Source organism: Phacochoerus africanus, chromosome 11 (genome assembly GCF_016906955.1).
Source record: "Phacochoerus africanus isolate WHEZ1 chromosome 11, ROS_Pafr_v1, whole genome shotgun sequence".
In the NCBI taxonomy this organism is placed as follows: Eukaryota; Metazoa; Chordata; class Mammalia; order Artiodactyla; family Suidae; genus Phacochoerus; species Phacochoerus africanus.
The window spans coordinates 85,078,178-85,099,904 of record NC_062554.1 but is presented as its reverse complement, the minus strand read 5'-3'; the positions used below and the strand labels follow the sequence as shown (position 1 = coordinate 85,099,904).

At 38.3% G+C, this 21,727-nt stretch overlaps 1 protein-coding gene across 1 annotated transcript in view; it reads right to left on the bottom strand.

Moving 5' to 3' along the window:
* The window catches only part of LRRC72 (leucine rich repeat containing 72), a 54,700-nt gene extending 42,757 nt beyond the window's left edge, over positions 1–11,943 (bottom strand). The window contains exon 1 of the mRNA XM_047754394.1: positions 11,856–11,943. Coding sequence (XP_047610350.1) covers positions 11,856–11,943 — 88 coding nt within the window. The remainder of the gene's footprint in view (positions 1–11,855) is intronic.
* Positions 11,944–21,727: the final 9,784 nt, after the last annotated feature.

Here is a 21,727-nt window from a genome sequence, read left to right as displayed (position 1 = left end):
ACATGTGTCTTTGTGAGTTGTGGTTTTCTCTGGATAGATGCCCAGGAGTGGGATTGCTGGATCAAATGGTAGTTCTATGTTTAGTTTTCTGAGGAATCTCCATACTGCTTTCCACAGTGGTTGCACCAATTTACAATCCCACCAACAGTGTACTAGGGTTCCTTTTTCTCCACACCCTCTCCAGCACTTATTGTTCATAGACTTTTGGATGATGGCCATTCTGGCTGGTGTAAGGTGGTACCTCATCATGGTTTTGATTTGTATTTCTCTAATAATGAGTGACGGTGAACATCCTTTCATGTGTTTCTCGGCCATCTGTATGTCTTCTTTGGAGAATTGTCTGTTTAGATCTTCTGCCCATTTTTGGATGGGGTTGTTTGTTTTTTTGGTATGGAGCTGCAGAAGGTGTTTATAACTTTTGGAGATTAATCCTTTGTCAGTTGATTCACTTGCAAAGATTTTCTCCCATTCTGTGGGTTGTCTTTTTGTGTTGTTTAGGGTTTCCTTTGCTGTGCAGAAACTTTGAAGTTTGAGTAGGTCCCATTTGTTTATTTTTCTTGTTATTGTCAATACTCTGATAGGTGGATCTGAGAAGATGTTGCTGTCGTCTATGTCAGAGAGTGTTTGGCCTATGTTTTCCTCTAGGAGTTTTATAGTGTCTGGTCTTATATCTAGGTCTTTAATCCATTTGGAGTTTATTTTTATGTATGGTGTTAGGGAGTGTTCTCATTTCATGCTTTTCCATGTGGCTGTCCAGTTTTCCCAGCGCCACTTATTGAACAAGCTGTCCTTTCTCCATTGTATAGTCTTGCTTCCTTTGTCATAGATTAGTTGGCTGTAAGTGCATGGGTTTAATTCTGGGCTTTCTATCCTGTTCCACTGATCTATATGTCTGTCTTTGTGCCAGTACCATGCAGATTTGACGACTGTTGCTTTGTAGTATAGTCTGAAGTCCAGGAGCCTGATTCCTCCAGCTCCATTTTTCTTTTTCAGGATGTCTTTAGCCATTCTGGCTCTTTTGTACTTCCACACAAACTTTAAAATATTTTGTTCGAGTTCTGTGAAAAATGTCCTTGGTAATTTGATAGGGATTGCATTGAATCTGTAGATTGCCTTGGGTAGTACAGTCATTTTGATAATATTAACTCTTCCAATCCACGAGCATGGTATATCTTTCCATCTCTTTGTGGCATCTTTGATTTCTTTCATCAGTGGCTTGTAGTTTTCAGAGTACAGGTCTTTTGTTTCTTTAGGTAGGTTTACTCCTAGGTATTTTATTCTTTTGGATGCGATGGTAAACGGGATTGCTTCTCTAATTTCCTTTTCTGCTTTTTCATTGTTAGTATATAGAAACACTATCAATTTCTGTGTATTGATTTTGTATCCTGCAACTTTGCCAAATTCGTGGATAAGCTCTAACAGTTTTCTGGTAGAGTCTAAGAAGAAAATAAATTTTAAAAAGAACAGCTCTGCTCTTAGGAAAGTAACCAAGAAACTAATATATTCTAAAATCTTCATGTGTTCCTCCTTCAAGAAAAGTTTACAATTTAACTGATCACAAGGACTAAAAGAATGCAAATTTAAAATAGAATGTGTGCAGTACAACGGAAATGAAGAAACATTGTAAATCAACTATATTTTAATTTAAAATATTTTCAATAATGGGATGTGAAAGATGGGGGTAGTGAAGGCACTTCCTGGATAAAAATTTCTTCCTAGTCATCCTCACATTGGTGGTTTACAAAAGAAGTGTCCCTAGCAGAGTGAGCAGAGAGAATTTTTACCTCCATGTGGTGGGATTATAGCCTGAGGTATTCAGCCTGAAATTTAAAAGATTCATGTAAAAATGTACATTCTCCTTTATAATCAATCTTGTTTTAATATAAAAATAAAGTAGTTCCCCCTAACTCCCCTCAAATCTTGGAGTAATATTTACATTGAAGTAAGACACCCTGTGTTTATCCTGTGGCTTTACCTCCCTGGCATGCTGCCATTGCCTCCAGGGGTATGCATACCCCAGTTTGAAAGCTCTATCATATCATGTATATGGATTTGGATAAGAAGAAAGGGCCCTGGACTCCAAGTCAGGGCATGTGGGATTTAGTCTCAGCTCTGACATTAACTAGTTGTTGGCCACCTTCAAGTCACTTAACGTCTCTGGGCCTCAGTTTCTGCAATGGTAAAATGACAAAGCTGGAAGTTTAGCTAAAAAAATCTATTATTTAATTACACTCTCCCAGATTGGTAGTATGTATTGTTCACAGTAGAAGATTCTTCTTGAGATGTTGACATGTAATGGTTTTTTAAGAATAATTTTGTAGTGAAAGATGTACAAGAAAAAAAATGCATGCAATGGCTATCATTAATGTTACATAATTTAAAAAATTCTCTTTCTAATTTTGTCTTGAATAATTCTGGTCTGCATGTTATTTTTCTAAGTGAGTAAAAAAATTACTAAATAAAATAATCATTATCACCCATTTCTACTGTGTAGAATGAGCAAAGAATGAGCAATAGATCAGCCACAATCAAATCACACATAAAAAGATTTATCTTTTTATGATATATGATGACCAGAACATCAATATTTTAACTGTCATACTTTTAAGTAAAAGAACATACCATTTCAATTGACAGCTACAGAGTTTTGTTTGTTTCCAAATTTTCCAAAATGAAAATAACAACAGAATGTGGGAATTCATGGAATTCTCCATGTGTCTTTCATGTTTCTTCACAACTTATGAGAAAAGACACCAGCTGCCTTTGTTCAGGGCCACATTTTAAAGCATCATAAAGGATATTTGTGATATTTTTAAAGCATCATAAAGTATATATGTAAACAGCCTTGGAAGTTGGAGATATTGCCTACCCCCAGAACGAAGGGACGGTGTTTTGTTCTTTTGTTACTGTGCAGCATAATAAGGATATCTCCCTCACTTGTAATATAGATCAGGTCAGGCAAGCTTACTACACAATATAAAAGATTTGGCTTCCTTAAACTCAAGGCTCCTTTCCTATAACACAACCCACTGTATCTGGCCATATCATATGGAGTAGGAATTGTAGCAAAGGGAACTGGTGCAAATATTAAAACTCTTGTCTATGCTGTTATTGTGAATAATAAACTGTCCTTAATCTCTGGCCCCAAAATCTCATATTTTCTGCCAACACCTATAAAACTCTGGCTGGCTAACTTTTTCTTCTGCTTGTATAGGGTTTTTTTTTTTGTTTGTTTTGTTCTTTTTTTTTTTTTTAAACGTAATGCATCCTTGTAATGTGTTTTTCATCTTTTATATTTTTCCTTACCATTGCATTAACCTCCATCTTTTAAAATCAGCTAATGAAATGAATTGTTGCATAATGTTCCACTGGAATGTATTTTATGGCTTATTTACTCATTACTTTATTGATGAACATCTACGTTGTCCAGATTTTTGTTTGTTTGTTTTTTGATATGATAAACAACACTGTAATAAATGCTTTTGCGCTTCTGGGTTAGTACTCCAGCAGGTTAAATTCCTTGATGGTATTAATGAATCATCAAAAAGAGGACCTCTTTCTCTGTAGGCTGATATAAACTTGTTGAATTTTTCCAATCTAATTAGAGACAAATTTTATTTCCATGTTTTCATTTGTGTTTATTTAGTGAAGTTATGTCTTTTCAAATGCTCATTGGTCAAAGATCCTGTCATGGCTCAGCAGTAACGAACCAGACAGTATCCATGAGGCTGAGGGTTCAATCCCTGGCCTCACTTAGTGGGGTAAACAATCTGGCATTACCATGAGCTGTGGTATAGGTCACAGATGCAAATTGGATCTGGCATTGCTGTGGCTGTGGCATGGGCCAGTGGCTACACTTCTGATTCTACCCCTAGCCTGTGAACTTCCATATGCCACAGACGCTACCCCTAAAAAGACCAGGAAAAAAAAAATTCTCACTGGTCATTTGCATTTATTCTATGACTTGTTGTTTCATATTAATTGCTTAATTTTTAATATGAAAATGCCAGTGACTTAAGCTTTACAAGCTAAATCTGTGAAGTTTTCCAGATATTTCTTGAAGTCATCAATGAGTTGCCTTATGTCATCTTATATATCCTGTAAAGCTTACTTTGTCCTCCTCTCCCTGGCAATGCCTATTGCCCTTCGGACTAAAGAAACTTCATATCTCTATCTCCTAAAGTACCCCTTTGCTGACCTCCATAATCCATGCTCTCAATGATCTTCTAAATGTTGTGTTTTTTGAGTTATCAGATGGTTGGTTCTGAGCCAAAATGGAAAGCAACAGTCTCTCCTCAGCCCATGGCATGCTTGGTTATTGGGGTTTTGTAGGAACACTGCTCACAAGTAGTATTTCTTAAGCCCTCAGGAAAGTAGCCATTTCCACTTCATCTTGACATACCTGTTTTCTCTCAAAATTCACACACAATCCTCTAAATACCTCCTGTATAGGTACAGGAAGTGGAAACTTACTATACTGTCTAGGAAAGCTACAAACCTCTAGATAGAACAGCAGCTTAACCAAATAATATAATTTTCAATGCCCAAACTGAATTTACTTCAATGTGATTTCACATCTTCTCCCAATAGCTCCATGGCTAAACTCTGTTCATCCCCCCAAATAGCTCCCCCTCAATTATCCCTTGTGCCTAGGGAGTCACATGTCCATCAGGGTCCTAGGTATAGAGTGTGAAAAAGATGAGGGGGCAAGAACTCCAGGTGGTTCCATCCATTTGTCCCATAGTATAGTGGGTGGGAGTGGTAGGGGACAGTCCAAAGGAAGAACTGAGCAGAGCCCACTAAATCATGGAGCCTAGGACAGAAGACCCTTGCCTGAAATTAGGGATGGTACTGAGTGGAAAATTCTTACAAGTCAGAAATATTAATTTCCATTATATATAGGACTTCATTGTGTGATATTGTAATTAACCTTTCCTTACTTTGCTTAGTTTAGACTTGATGAGTTATTGATGAAGTTTATCTTAAGCTGGCAGAGAAACCTTGTTAATGCTAGTAAGAATACTGTGTTTTATAACACATATAATGATCAGGTATTTCAAGCACAAATTCTCTCGATATATAAATGTGTAGGTATGTATACATATATATGTATTTATGTATGCATACACACATGCATGTGTGTATATTTATATACATGAATACACATGCATGTGTGCACACACACACACACACACACACACACACGCAGCAGGCAAAGTCTACAGTGCCCCTAGTGATCCCTACTGATTTTCACATCCTTGTGTAATTACTCCTCTCCCCTTGCGTGTGGGCTGGACTTATGGATTCACGTCTTCTTCTTTTTTTTTTTGTCTTTTGTTGTTGTTATTATTGTTGTTGTTGTTGTTGTTGTTGCTATTTCTTGGGCCGCTCCCGCGGCATATGGAGGTTCCCAGGCTAGGGGTCTACTCGGAGCTGTAGCCACCGGCCCATGCCAGAGCCACAGCAACGCGGGATCCGAGCCGCGTCTGCAACCTACACCACAGCTCACAGCAACGCCAGATCGTTAACCCACTGAGCAAGGGTAGGGACCGAACCTGCAACCTCATGGTTCCTAGTCGGATTCGTTAACCACTGCGCCACGACGGGAACTCCGGATTCACTTCTAATGAACAGAATATGGCAAAAGGATGACCTACCACTCTGAGAGTGGGTTACAAAAAAATTGTGGCTTCTGTCTGGGGCACTTTCTCTCGTTCTCTGGCCCACTCTAATGTAAACCAATTGCCACACTGTGAGCTGACCTACAGGGAGGCTCAGATGTAAAAGCATTGATGTCTCTGGCCAACAGCTAGGGTGGACCTGAAGGCTGCAATGGTCCTGTGAGTCAGCTTGGGAAGAGTCACACACTGAAGGCACACCCAGATTCCTGACACTCAGAAATAGAGATAATGAGTTTGTTAAGCTGTTAAGTTCTGAGGTAATTTGCCATGTAGAAATAGATAACTATACCATTATGTATTATATATAATGTGTATATTATATATAAATTTAAATTTAAAATATTCAGAAGCCCAAAAGATACATTTCTTTGACCAAACTCAACCTTAAAAGAATTTTTGTCTGTTACCACATGTAGTAAAAATTTGACAAAATTTCCATCCTGAAAATTTTCAGATTAATATCTAAATCTGGAAATACAGATTTACCCTCGGAATGTTATTTACATGCAATCACATGATTAAATGTAAAAATAAATTTAACTTTCATAATAGACAATAATTTAGTTGGAGGATAACTTTTTTTATTAAACTACAACTTAATCTAAATTGAGAACTGACTTTTTAAAAAACACCATCTGGAGTTCCTTCATGGCTCAGTGGGTTAAGGATCCAGCATTATCACTGCCGTGGCTCTGGTTACAGCTGTGGTGTGGGTTTGACCCCTGGCCTGAAAACTTCCACATGCCAGGGGCACAGCCAATAAACAAACAAACACTGTTTGCCAGAATGAATACTATTACCAAATCAATAAATATTTTTCTCATTTTCTTAAATGAAAACTTTCTCAAATATGCTATATAATACAATGGGACAGTGTAATGTACTATTATTTTGTCAAATGTGAAATAGTATCTTGGAGTTGTTTCCCCTCTATTAACATATAGATTTATCTGAGACTCTTCTAACTTAATCATCAGACACTACTGGGATTTCTTCTCAAGTTCTCATAGTTTTAAAATTTTAGGGAGTTCCCACTGTAGTGCAATGAAATCAGTGGCATCTTGGGAGTGCTGGGACGCAGGTTAAATCCCCAGCCTGGCACAGTGAGTTAAGGATCCAGTGTTGCACAGTTGCAGCTTACGTTACAGCTGTGGCTTGTATCTGATCCCTTGGCCAGGCAGCAGTGTGGCCAAAAAAGAAAACAAAATTTCACAGCAAGGAGTCATCTTGTAAGTCATCTTCCTTTTTGACCTGGGTTCGTTTTGCAGAAGATCAGTGTTAGCACTGACATCCAGGATTCTTGGAGACAGATTCTTTGTTGCTCTTACCTACATGCTACAGTGGCCAAGAAAGACTTCCAAACAAGCTCCAGGAAGCCTGAGTTATGGTGTGTGGTCACACCTGGCCTATCAAGCCATTTATTAAAGAGTTCTCACTGCATGAGTAAGCTACTTTAGGTGACCTGACACCCTTCATTTATGCATTCATTCAGTCAGTCAGGCATTGATATTGACCACACACTGTGCCAGGGACTGGAGCACAGGAATATGACATTCTCCAAGGAAAAGAATTTAGGAAGCAAATCACATGAGTACCCACAGCTTTAAAAATACTTTAACTGAAGTTGGTTCTACTTGATATTGGCTGGCATTGCAGTAGATCACTAAAAATATTACTATTATTTGCTTATTGCCTGAAGTGTTTCAATAACCTCTGTACATAATTTCAAATGGTCTTACTGACCATATTAACTATGTACTCTTTATGGCCTTTATTCAGCTGCTAGGTTTTTACTAATGATACTTCCATTATCACCATTTTTCACACAAAGCAAATAGAAAAGTTCAATAATCATTTTACTTAGACTCTATATTGGAAAGAATTTCAGAATAAATTTTTTTATAGAAAGTATAAAGGCATTGAGAGGTTTTTTGATTTGTTTTGGGTTTTTTCGTGTTTTCTTTGGCCACACTTGCAGTATGTGGAATTTCCTGGGCCAGGGATACAACCCATGCCACATCAGTGACCTGGGCCACTATGCCAGATGCTTAACTTGCTGTGCCATAAGGGAATTCCAGAAAATAATTTTTTTTTCATGAATTCACTTTAGATTATAAAAAAAGAAAAATTTATTTTCACAATTAAAGTATATTTTCCATGAAGCTTGGAAATTTTCCATAAGTTTGGATAGGAAAGGTAGACTAACAGCTAAATTCAGGCTCTACCCAATACTTTGTCTTTTACCTAGAGAGATGACAAATACATAAGAAGCAGAAATCAAGCTGAGAGCTATCAGATTCCTACCACTTTTGTAGTAAATGATGGCCATGAGTGGCTCCTGCAAGCATGGACTATTAAAAACAGGTGAGAGAATAAGTGACCAAGTGAAAGAGAACAGAAGAAAAGAAGGAGAAGGAGGAGAAAAGGAATAAAAAGAGGAAGAAGGTGCAGAGAGGAGGAGAAGAGACAAAGGGTGAAGAGAAGTAAAAAGGTAAAAAAGAAAAAGCTGCAAGAGACAGGAAGGAGAGAATCAGAGGGAAGGGACACGTTATCATTTATTTAATCATCCTCATCTTTTGAAAAAAGATGTCCTTCGTTGAGGGTACTACTTCCTTCCCAATCCTGTGGCCCGGAAAGGATGATAATCATAGTTCTCTAAACTCCTGGTATTAAGGAGATTCAAGAGAGGATAAGCAGAATAATTCCTCCCAAGTTGGAACTAAGGGGAAAGGAGGAGTCCGTTCCTTGTGGTAAAGCTATGCGGGATAAGACCTCAAATATCTGAAACTGGGAGGACCCCAAATGACCTAATTGCACATTCCCTTCCCTACTCAGCTCCCACTGATAAGGTCCCCTAGACAAGCAATCCTCCTTAGCAAACAGACCAAGTACAACTGCTGCTTATTCCTAAGCAGCAGATTTCAGTTGCCTGCCAGCCCACAGAATTAGTCAAACACTCCAATCAGACCCTGGTGTGGAAGCCAAGGTACCCCCACCCTCATTTTGCTAAAATCCTGCCTCTTAAAGCCACTGGTTTGTTCCTTCCTATGGTCCAAACTAACTTCGTGAGGAGTCACCCAATGTTTTCTGCAGTAGCTGCACCATTTCACCTCTAGCAGCAACGTATGGATTTGGATTTCTCTACCCCTCAACAACACTCATTATGATTTCAATTTGCATTTCTCTAATGACTAATGATGTTGAGCATATTTTCCTGTGCTTCCTGGCCACTTATATAATCTTCCTTGGAGAAACGTCTATTTAAGATCTTTGCCCATTGTTTAATTGTTTTATTTTTTGGTTGTTGAGTTGTATCTGTTATATAGCCTGTATACCAGACCCTTGTCAACTATGTGGTTTGCAATATTTTCTCCCATTCAGGTTGGGAGGTTGTTGTTACAACAGGTTAACATAACAGTTTGTTATAACCTGATGATTTTTCTAAGGCTATTTTTACCCCTTTTCTAATTAGTGCTAATTAGAATTTATCTTACATGTATTACTATTGGATATTCATTTTTCTACCTTATTCATATAATGAGAGGTTTGATTAAAGAGCCAGAGTGTTAGAATTGAGTCTGCATGACCCACCTCCATGGTCACAGTTTTTGGTCTCAAGGTACAGATCTAAGCTTATCCAGAGCTCACCACAATTGGTAAATCACATAAGCCGGCCAATCAGAATCCTTCTCTAGAACCTTTTCACTATCATTAAGCTATTAGCATATGCACTTAGAAATTGCCATCAGCAATGTTTCTTTCTATATGGAAAGTGGATCTACAATAGAAGAAAATAAAACTAACATACAGAGCAAGAGAAGTTCAAGTCTAATGGCATGTGAGTCCTTGATTGTAGAGAGCTCCATACCAGCTTCCACTGCAGTTTGGTTATGCAAGTCAGCATACGACCCTTTGGGTTAAAGCTGTTTTGCATTAGATTTTTCTATTTTAAATCAAGAGTGTGACCAAGTTAATTGATGTGGTAATACTGTCTTGATGGTATACCTCATAATATCACGCTATTTTCACATATACATGTCATTTCTTGGGTCAACATCTTGCCCACACTGACTCTAATATTCACTACAGTGCTTGCCCAGAGCTTGTGTTTATTGATCTCCCTGCCCCATCCCTCCCCCTAATTAAGAACTAATAAGAAAATTTAAAATAATTTATCTTTTCTTTCTCTCTAAAAATTTATATTAAAATTATTAGACAGCTGCCAAGAGTTTGAAGTACAGCTGCATTTTGTGAATTAATTAAATACCACAACCCTATTTGCAGTTTCTGTCAGTAACTGGAATGAATGTTTTAAAAAGAGCATTTACTAAAATGAATGCACTGTGTAATTTAATGTATGCTAAATGTAGGTGGTCTGAAAATATTTTACTGCATTCCTATCTTTACTAATAAACCTTTAAAATACTGTCACTAAAGTGTGAATACCATTTGACAAAGGAAGTCAACTAAGCCCTTTGTATGACATTATTTTAGATAATCTTTTCTATATTTTCTAAGATTGTAGAGTTAGTTAATCCATCTACCTATTGTAATGTTATCTGGTGAAAAATGTCATGCATCCTGTCTTCGGCATGATTACATACATTCCTTTTCAGTTTCCTTTTGTTGACTTTTGTTATATTTTGTATCAGAGCTTTAGTAACTAGGATGTCTTTTGGGTGAAGAAAATCCCTTATTTCCGATCTTCGTCATTTACCAATTAATGACTCAAGGTATTATGAGTGCACTCCCACAACTGTTTATCTTGGTGTGGCCCATGCTGAAAATGATTTCTCCTATCAAAATTATTCTGTTCTTTGACAATGATCTCTTGGTATTTTTTGGTTCTGTTTTCTCTAAGAGTTTAAGAATTGTCTGTCGGAAGTCCTTTGACAAGAAAATTTACCAAGAACATTATTAGACTGGTAAACTTGACAGTTTCTTTGCTAAGAAATTCTAGCTTCCATAGCTTAATTTCTCACCCTACAGCTATTTTGTTCTCTCTCATTTTTTTTTTCATATACTATTCTTATTTGAATAAACCATTTCTTAAATTAACTTTGTTACTTAGATATGGATCACACCTAAACTGTGGGTAGCTATGGTAACATAACAAGTTCACACTTTGTATTAATTAAGAACACTCATGAAGCTTCATTTAACCGGTGGAATGACCCTGAGGCTCTTGTCTGGAGTTCCACATAAGAGAGACACATTGGAAAACCTTACAGTCTGGTTGTGCCTTTTTCCCAGGGCAGCTTCTAAGCTCTGGATCTTGTATTGTTTATCTACAAATGATCATGGTTGTTGCTTCCAATAACCCAGAATATAATTTGTTGTGTACAGATCCATAAGCAGACTCTAGCAGTGATAGGTGCTAACTTCCAGGGGAAGGTATGATTCTAAGTTAGGATTTTTTTTTTTTGTCCTTTGTCTTTTGAGGGCCACACCCGTGGCATATGGAGGTTCCTAGGCTAGGGGTCTAATCAGAGCTGTTGCTGCTGGCTTACACCAGAGCCACAGCAAGGACAGATCCGAGCCACATCTGCGGCCTACGCAATTCACAGCAAAGCCAGATCCTTAACCCACTGAGCAAGGCCAGAGATCAAACCCACAACCGCATGGTTCCTAGTCAGATTTGTTTCTGCTGAGCCACGACAGGAACTCCAGGATTTTTTTTGTTGTTGTTATAATATCAAGACACTAGGCTCTACTTGTTTAAACAGTAAAGAAATGTCTTATCTCCCTAAAAAGGAGAGGTCCAAAGGAAGAGCAATTCTGGGTTCCATACAGAATTGGTTAGGGCCAGAGCTCCAGAACTTTGTTAGTTTTAAATCCTACACTCCTCTATGTCATTTTTTTTTTTTCAGGTTGCCTTCCTCTATCCATCACAGGACAGCAGTGGCAGTTCCAGGTTTCATATTTTGACATGCCACTATAGAGAGGAATAAGAGGAGCTAACTTCCATTGTCACTTTCCAAGAGTGGAAACCTTATCTGGAAACTTTCTTTTCCTGAATGCTTTCCTTCATGTATCCTTGACCAGAATGACATCACAAGTCCTCCTAAATGCTGGCAAGGGAAGCGGTATTACAATCAAGATCCACTTTGATGTCCAGGTTGCCCTGCCGGGTATACTCTCCCCTCACTCATCCAGAAGGCTGACTGTCCACACCTGTCTGCTGTACTCCCCTGTGGACGCCCTCCTTCCCCTGCTGGAACTCTGACACCACCCACTGGGCTGCCTCCTTCCACAAGGACATGCTTTGCACCTAGCTTGAACTCTGATACTGCAACCACCTGCCATTCCATGGAGCTACTGTGGCAATGAGCTGAGGCTCTGAATCCTCAGAATGGGCCGGCTCCATGCATGGATCCATTCTTCACCCAGCTCAGGCCCCGACATCCATGCCCTTCGTCACACCCTGAGATCAACTGCTTATCTAGCAACAGCCTGTTCCAACAAGGGTTAAAATTTGGCTCAGATGCAATTTGTATAGCAGTCTATTTAAAGAAGCAAGTTGATATGGCAATAGCTATGTACAAAGTAAAAAAAAAAAAAAAGAAGCAGCAGCAGCTATGAGATTTATCCACTCACTGGAAAAAAATGGGAGTTGTCAGAACAGAAAGATGTGATAGTGCATGCGCATTGTTGCTAAAGTAATACAGCTAATAAATGTGGTTTTCATAAATTAAAAAAATACATATATAACTATTCACCCATCCTATCAGCAGTATCTCTTTACAAAAACAGAGAATAGCCATTTCACATGATGTTTTAACTTTTAAACTATATAGTGATACTTATCAAATGGAAATATAAAAAATAAGAACCTCATCCTGTTTTGCCAGAAATGAATTTAAAATAAAAAGTTGCATTTTAAGAGTTCATGTCATGGTACTTCAGATGAGTCTCTACCATAATTTCATCACTATCGCCACTGATGGCAACTTAAGACTGGCAATAAACTTTTTATGTTGCTGTATTTACCTGTAAGATGTCCAAAACAGGCTCAATTTATGGATGAGAAGACTGGGGCATAGAGTTAAGAAACTGACACAGGGTCACAGAGTAGTAAGAGGGTCAGGCAGGACCCACCTCCTACAGCCTGGCTCCCCTGCCCTTATACTCCCTAATGTGTTCTGATCTGGGGGAAAAAAATACGTGACTGTGTTATTATCTTTAATGGGAGAAAACTAGGGAATAAGCATAGAGGGGAAAGGATTTATGGATCATCTGTCCTGAAATTAAACAGCTGTAAAAGAATGATGCAATAGAGTCACATTTACCGGTGAGGAAAGATGTTTAGTTTATCACACGATGTTTGCTGTAAAAACTGAGTCAGGGCCGTCTACAGATTATAAAGAAAGTGTTTATATAAACTATAAATGCCTCAAGCAGGACTGGAAAGATTCCAGGCAAATTATTCACAGCGTCAGTCTGGGAAAGCAGACGTGGGATATGAATCTGGAATGTGAGAGGAGAGCAGGATTTGGGATAGAGAAGAGGAACCTCAGGGGATGGAGGTAAGTCAACACAGGGCAGAAAGGGAAGGTCAAACAGGTTGGGTGAGAGAGAGAAAAACATCCAGTAGGTCCATGCTACCCAGGGCATGGGGTGGATCCCACAGGCAGAGCCTAGGGGCCCCCATGTCTCTGCTCCATGCAAGGAGGTCAGCTGCTCAGATCAATTCCAGGGTGATGTTGGGCATACCTGGGCCAGGTGTGCTCACCTGGGTCCCTCATCTTTTCAGGGTTAAGAGGCACTCCTTGCCTACCATCCCAGGTAAATGCTGGACAGAACTTAGGTCCATGAAGGGAATGTCACTAGAAGGAAAAGCTCAAAGAGGTGTAAGGGACTCAGAAATCCATTTTGGAGCTTCTACTGGGGGTTAAACAGCCCTCAGTCTTAAATCGTCTGTTCAGAACATCCTGACCTACATTCTGTTTATCTCCCTTAGGGAGAAGCTCAGGAACCTTTATCATCTTCTAGCAAGGCAGCTGATGTTAGAGGTGAACACAGGCACGAGACTAAGCTCTTGACCTGAGGGGGTGAGCTGCCATGGTTAATCTACCAGCCTGCTGCCTTTGAAATTTGTGTCATTCCATTTGAGAGGCCGCATTTTCTTTCTGACAATGAGAAAATACCAACATCCAGAATGCAGAGCCATCTGGGTAAGCCAGGAGACTCAAACCCCTCCTGTCCTGATGGCTCCTATTTTTGTACCATTCACTATATGATGTTACTTGTCATCAATCAAGTAACATCGGATTTTCCTTGCTGGACTCAGAGCACAAAATAGTCAGATCCTGTCCCCAGCCAACCAGAACCTGGATTCAGAATCAGCCTGGCTCCTAAGGGCAGCTGCCTTTAATAGAAAGGTCACAAAGTTCAGAGCATTTTTCTGAAACAACCTGGCTATTAGAAAATGTCAAAGACATTTTGGGTGAGATCTGGTGACTTATAGGAGGTAGAAACTTGATGAAATTAAAATGAAAATAATCTTAGGGAGGAAAAAGTCCAATTGGAATTTTGACGGGCTTGCACTAAATTTATAGATTAATTTAGGGAAAATCCAGATCAAAAGAAATGATTAGCACTTCCCATGAAGGTGCAGGAGTGTGAAACATTATTCTACTTATTGAGATCAATATCTCAGAGGGCAAGGCCATCTTCTTTATCCTCTTTTTTTTTTTTTTCAGCCATGCCCACAGCATGCAGAAGTTCCTGAGCCAGGGATCAAACCTGTGCCACAGCTGTAACCAGAGCCACAGCAGTAGAGAGCAGATCCTTAACCCGCTGAGCCTTTACTTTAAAAAAAATTTTTAAAGACTGACTTGACTTTGTGTGGTTAAATATGTGATGATGGGCATAGTCTATGGCAGGATTTATACTTGATGTTAATTGGGATAAGTTTTCTTAATATTTGATAAAGTGGTAACAGTATCATTTCAATATACTTGGTGAATCATTTGACTATGGAAATGTCTTACTTGGTGATTTTTGAAATAATTAATAGCAAATTAGCCACAGTCATTCTGATAAATGATAACATTAAGAGCTTTCTGCCTATTCCTACTTTTCTCAAGAGTTTCATTTACCCAAAATTTGTTTATACTTTTTAATGTTATAGGAAATGTGTTAGGCCCTAGGGACATATCAGAAAAAATAAAAGACAAAATTTCTTACCCTCATCAAAATTACATTTTAGTGAGTACAGTGCAGTTATTTAACATGATATATCTTTATCCATATGTTTCCATGAAAAAAACAAGAAAAAGTCAACTCTCCATGAGATGTGGTACCATTTGATCTGCTTGTAGTATTTCTGATCCTCCCCACCTCCTAGCATGTGCCTAGATTACACTTCCTTGACCTGTTCTGAGGGAGTGATGCCAGGTGACTAGTTATTACCAGTGAGTGTAAATAGAAATAATTTAGGTCACTTCTGAATGGGAGTGTTTAAATGCCAGTGTAATATCCTCCAGGACATTTCTTTTGCTCTGATGTGAGGATGGCAACCCTTGAGATGGTGGCTGCTTAGTCAATCTGGGCTCCTGAATGACTGCTACCTCCTCCCAATGGACATGGTGTGTGACAGAGATATTTTGAGGTGTTGATCCTCTGATATCTTGTAGGGGAGGCATTACTCGTTACTGCAGCATAGCTCAGCCTCTATTGACTGATATATGTTTAAAGGAAAACAAAGTGAAGAATTTCATATTAGGACCTGTGAGCCATCAGGTGCCAAATTATACTTGCACAACACAAGTTGGTTGACATTGAACAACCTTTGTAAAATATTCCTTCCACTGGAATTAACAAGTTTCAACTAGTAAATCTCTCTTTTTGTCTTTTCTGTTTTCCTTTTCCTAATCATTGGTCCCACATTCCATGGATGCATTTCTGGTTCCTTTTCTATTCAGTGCTTGATGCCTTCTCTTCAGACACTGTGTAACCCTCTTGAATTGCATCTGGCTTTGACCTTCTGTTATTAATACTACACATTTCTGGTTCCTGTACTCCACACTGCACCAAGTGCAACATGAACATCTTGCTTGCATTCAGTCTAGATAACATGATAATTTAGTGGGCTAAGATAATGTACAGTGTTCAAGTGCATATTGATACATTTAGATTAGCTCTATTATTTTCAGCATTATTACTTTATTAGTAAGTGACATTCTCATGATCATATATCCAACCCCTTTTCTTCCCCAATTTAAATAAACAGGGATGGGTCAGACTGGAGTATCAGTTAAATAACCAGAACTCTGGGGTATGTTTCTAGGGTAGTGTTGGGCTTTTTTCTCTGTTAGTTTTTGTTTTTGTTTTGACATTGGTTATATGATAAAATTACATGAGGAGATCTGCAAGATCCTAGAGCCCAGGCAGCACTCCATGCTGACAGCAATGGAATCAGACAGACTAGAACCTTGGCATCAGTAATTTGTTAAAATCCCCTCATTGACTCTAACATGCAATTGAAGTTGAGAATCACTGTTTTACTTTTTTTTGTTAATAATTTTTTTATTTTCCCACTGTACAGCAAGGGGGTCAGGTTATCCTTACATGTATACATTACAATTACATTTTTTCCCCCAGCCTTTCTTCTGTTGCAACATGAGTATCTACACAAAGTTCTCAATGCTATTCAGCAGGATCTCCTTGTCAATCTATTCTAAGTTGTGTCTGATAAGCCCAAGCTCCCGATCCCTCCCACTCCCTCCCCCTCCCCCTCCCATCAGGCAGCCACAAGTCTCTTCTCCAAGTCCATGATTTTCTTTTCTGAGGAGATGTTCATTTGTGCTGGATATTAGATTCCAGTTATAAGTGATATCATATGGTATTTGTCTTTGTCTTTCTGGCTCATTTCACTCAGTATGAGGTTCTCTAGTTCCATCCATATTGCTGCAAATGGCATGATGTCATTCTTTTTTATGGCTGAGGAGTATTCCATTGTGTATATACACCACCTCTTCCGAATCCAATCATCTGTCGATGGACATTTGGGTTGTTTCCATGTCCTGGCTATTGTGAATAGTGCTGCAATGAACATGCGGGTGCACGTGTCTCTTTTAAGGAGAGTTTTGTCCGGATAGATGCCCAAGAGTGGGATTGTGGGGTCATATGGAAGTTCTATGGATAGATTTCTAAGGTATCTCCAAACTGTTCTCCATAGCGGCTGTACCAGTTTACATTCCCACCAACAGTGCAGGTGGGTTCCCTTTTCTCCACACCCCCTCCAGCACTTGTTATTTGTGGATTTATTAATGAGGGCCATTCTGACTGGTGCGAGGTGATATCTCATGGTAGTTTTGATTTGCATTTCTCTTATGATCAGCGATGTTGAGCATTTTTTCATGTGTTTGTTGGCCATCTGTATATCTTCTTTGGAGAAATGTCTATTCAGGTCTTTTGCCCATTTTTCCATTGATTGATTGGCTTTTTTTGCTGTTGGGTTGTATAAGTTGTTTATATATTCTATAGGAGAATCACTGTTTTAAACATTAGTGATGGGTCAGGTGAAGGGAGGAAAGTGAGGTAACTGAAAGCAGGACAGAGAGGAGACTAAGGCCTAGTTTTGCAAGGAAATCAACAAGGAATCACCTACTATAAATGTTATTCTTGATATTCATCCAAGTTGGGCTTAGACACACTTGAAGACAGCCAGGACTCTATTATTTGTGCCAGCTTCTTCCTATCTCTTCTGCCCTAGCCAGAGCATAAAAAGCTAATTCTAGGCTAGCAAATATTTAAAAGTCAAAGCCAGGTAAAGAGAGTCATATTGTTGAGGGCAAGAGCAGAGAGGTAAATCCTAAAGTGTCAAAGATTGGAAGATGCTGGAAGGGAATTGGGGAGGAGCAAAGAGGGTAGTATGAAATGGCACAGACAATGACACAACTAGGCTGGAGAGACCCATCTCCTTTGCTGGGGCAGTCACCTTCAGAGTGCATGGTGAGCCTGGGAGGGAAGAAATAGGAGGTGGTATGTGACACATTTTGAAAAAGAAACCAACACATAAGCAAGAAATAAAAACAAACTTTTAGCAAAAGTTCTTCTATATTTATTCTACTTGAACAATAGAAGGGCTATATTACAATTTGTTTAGGCAAAGAATATTATTTATGAGAAAAAAAATCCAAACAGTTGAATGCTTCATAAAAATAGCACATGTTAGAGAGAGGTAACTTGAGTTCACCATGATATTCTACCTCAATATCATCCTTCCATGGTATGTTGAGGTAAATGTGTTGTAAATACACCTTAAAGATGTATAAAAGATCTCTGTAGGCTGATTCAGTATCCACTTTCATGCTAGCTCATTTGTCCTTTCTCCCCTCAAACCCCTTTCACTCATTTTTTTTTCTCATTTTCTTCTTGCCTTCTGCATTTTTTAGGTCCCCAGCCCGTCATTGTGACTCCCAAGACCAGATCAGCACATTGGGTGTGCTTATTCTATTCCCTATCCATTTATTCCCTTTCATCAATACCACCCTTTCTTGCCACTTGCGTCTGTTCTCTAATCTCAAATCCTTGCCTCTGTCAAGAGGTTTTTCCTTAACTATGTGACCTCATTTCTCAGCCGCCTCCACAAGATTCCCTGTGAAGCCTGAAGCTGCTGCCAAATCTCTCCAGGCCTCCTTTCAGTGACTTACCCAAAGAAGCTCTGTTTAGCGTTCCCACGGAATGAGTCACTTGAGCCATCCATGTTTAGGTAAAGCTCCTGCTTGCCTAAGGAGGCTGACAGGGTGACTGAATGCTCTTTGAACTTGAAGTCTTGCAAACCCCAATTGAGAGTTTTCATTATTTCCTCTCCTTGATCTTCTTGCTTTGGATCCAATAGACCATCTCCTTCTTCTCTCTCTGTTCCAGCTGAAGGCACACTCTGCCAGAAATCTGTCTGGGCATGATTTTCTTGATGCTTCATTGCTATATCTTGTAGTGGGGGAAATGGCAAGGTTTCAGGTAGGAGAGGTTGGTGGTGTTTCTCACCCTTTGATACCCTGGGACTGCTTGTTTCTCCGTCCCATCTGTCCCCAAAATACACACACACACACATTAAAAGGAAAGTCTCAAAGTAATGGTGATGGGTGGGAGGGAGAGAATACAAAACATCTCAGAATCTTAGGAGGTGAGAAATGGTTTAAAAACAACTTTTCACCATTATAAGACTATTGTATGTTTTTTAAATAAATAAAGAAGCTTTGTAAAAGTTATGCTCAAGTGACTGCATATTGGTTAAACGCAAAAAAAAAAATTTTTTTTTTTCTTTTCAGGGCTGCATCTATGGCATACGGAACTTCCCAGGCTAGGGGTCCAATCTGAGCTGCAACTGCTGGCCTACACCACAGCCACAGCAATGTGAGATCCAAGTGACCTACACCACAGCTCACAGCTCCTTACACTGGATCCTTAACCCACTAAGCAGGGCCTGGGATTGAACCCGCATCCTCATGAATACTAGTAAGGTTCATTACCGCTGAGCCACAACAGTAACTCCTAAATGCAAAAAATTTTAAAGATGACTTATTTTTTTCAAAATAAGGTTAATTACTGTTCAACATAAAATTCCTTACTGGGTCCACATTACAAAATACAAAATTAAATTCTTAATGTGTTACTGAAGAGCTACCACACACACATCTCCACATACAATATGATCTCAATATAATTTTTCAACATATTCTATTTATTGATACAATTTCTAAAAGTATAAGATCTATTTTAAAGCTCATGAACCCTGGATAACCATATTCTTTCTCCCTCATGTGCATTCCTTTATCATTAACACTCTTGATGACATTTTTTTTCTATTCTTTAACTTCTTTTAATAAAAAATGCAAATATATGTTATGTGTAGAGAAAATATCTTGTTAATCTTGTTTTATTTATCTGTTCATAATTTTTTAGAGTATTTTAAATCAAATCCCAAATATCACCTCACCTTTGGTCTGTTAGTGTAAGATATAGGACTCTTTAAACATAACCACAAGGCATCTGAAGCAACTAAATTATTTTAATAACTGCCTAATATCATGTATTATTCATTCCATATTCAAACTTATTCAACTGTCTTAAAAATGTGTTTTTACAATTAATTTATTTCAATCAGGATCTAAGCAAGAGCCATAATGATTATTAGGTTAATGTGTTTCTTAAGTCTCTCTAATCTACTTCTATTTACTACTCTCCTTCATTTTAATATCCTTTAGTTGAGTAAAGGTCATCAGTCCTGTATAATATTCCATTTTTTTGCATTTATTTACTTGCCTCCTCATGGTACAGTGGATCCTGTGAATTTCATTCTTCTACCTCCTGAATTTTCCTGTAACTGGGAGGTAGAGCTATTCGGAAGCTTGACTTAGACTCTAGCACATTTTTTGTTTAAGGCAGGAATACTTTTATAGATGGCATTGTGTACTCTTTATTACACCATTCAGGGACCCATGATGTCCTCTGGCCTACTGTTGGTGATGCTAAGATTGATCAATAAATTCAGAAGTTGTCAGCCAGATTATCCCATTGTAATACTCCCTCTCCACATTTCACCTAAAGGTTTTAATACTACTTGGCATTATTTGTTTCCTTATTTCATTGAGGGGTTGCAAAATGGTGACTTTTTTTCCAGTCTCAGTGCATGTATTAGCAGTAATTCTTCTATAAATAATTTTTTCTTATTGATGATTTAGTTACCCAGAAATACAGTTTGTTGGAAAACACAGCAAATGCATTATTTTTTCAATTTATTGATTCAGATTCAGAGCAGTAGACTGGTACCAGAGACCTGCAAGGATGACCAATGAATTTTTCTTCAAGTTTTATTATGAATTCATGAATTTTTGCTTGTCTTAATCCATTGTAGTCATTATTATTTTTAATCTGCTATCACTATACTTCAAAAAATATATATAAAACTTAAAAAAACTTCTTGTGTCATGGGGATACACAGATGACAGAAGAAATCCTTAATATGACCTGTGTGTCAGGCTGTGGGAAGTAGAGGATGATATTGTTTCATGTATATCAAGGTGGGCCTGGATATGATAAGACTAGTAGTAAGGTTATAGTAAAAACTAATGGATATGTGGATGTTCACCATAAAATTCTTTTAACTTTGCTGTAAATTTGAAATGTTTCACAATTTAAAAAGAAAAAAGGACTTGGACTTTAAAAACTGAGTCACTGAAATAAATAAGTAGGACTATATCAAACTAAAAAGCTTCTGCACAACAAAGGAAACCACCAACAAAATGAAAAGGTAACCCATGGAAAGGGAGATGTTTGTATATCATATACCTGATAAGGGGTTAGTATGCAAAAAGTTTTAAAGAATTCACACAGCAAAAATAGCCCCCAAAATTCTATTTAAAAATGGGCAGACAATTTTCCAAAGAAGATATAGAGATAGCAAGAAGGTACTTGAGAAGGTGCTTAATCACTAATCATCAGGGGAAAGCAAATCCAAACCATGGTGAGATTTCACGGTACACCTGTTAGAATGGCTATCATCAAAAAGACAAGAGATAGCAAGTGTTGGTGAGGATGTGGAGAAAGGGGAAACTTTGTGCATTGTTGGGGACTGTAAATTGATGCAGCCACAGTGGAAACAGTATAGATTTTCCTCAAAAAACTGAAAGTAGAACTACGATCCAGTAATCTTACTTCTAGATATATCCAAAAAAAAAAAATGAAAACAGAATATCAAAGAATGTCTGCACTACCATATTCATTGCAATATTATTCACAATAGGCAAGACATGAAAACAACCTGTTTGTCAACAGATGAGAAAAATAGAGAGAGAGAGAAAGAGGGAAAGAGAATAGAATATTATTCAGCCAGGAGAAAGAAGGAAATCCTGCCATTTACGACATTTGGGATTGACCTTGAGAGCATTATGTTAAATCCTATGCTCAGACATAAGCCAGACAAAGACAAATATTGCATAGTATCATTTATATGTGGAATCTAAAAATAAAGTCAAGTTAATAGAAACAGAAAGTAGAAAAGTAGTGACCAGGGGATGAGGGGTAGGGAAAATAGG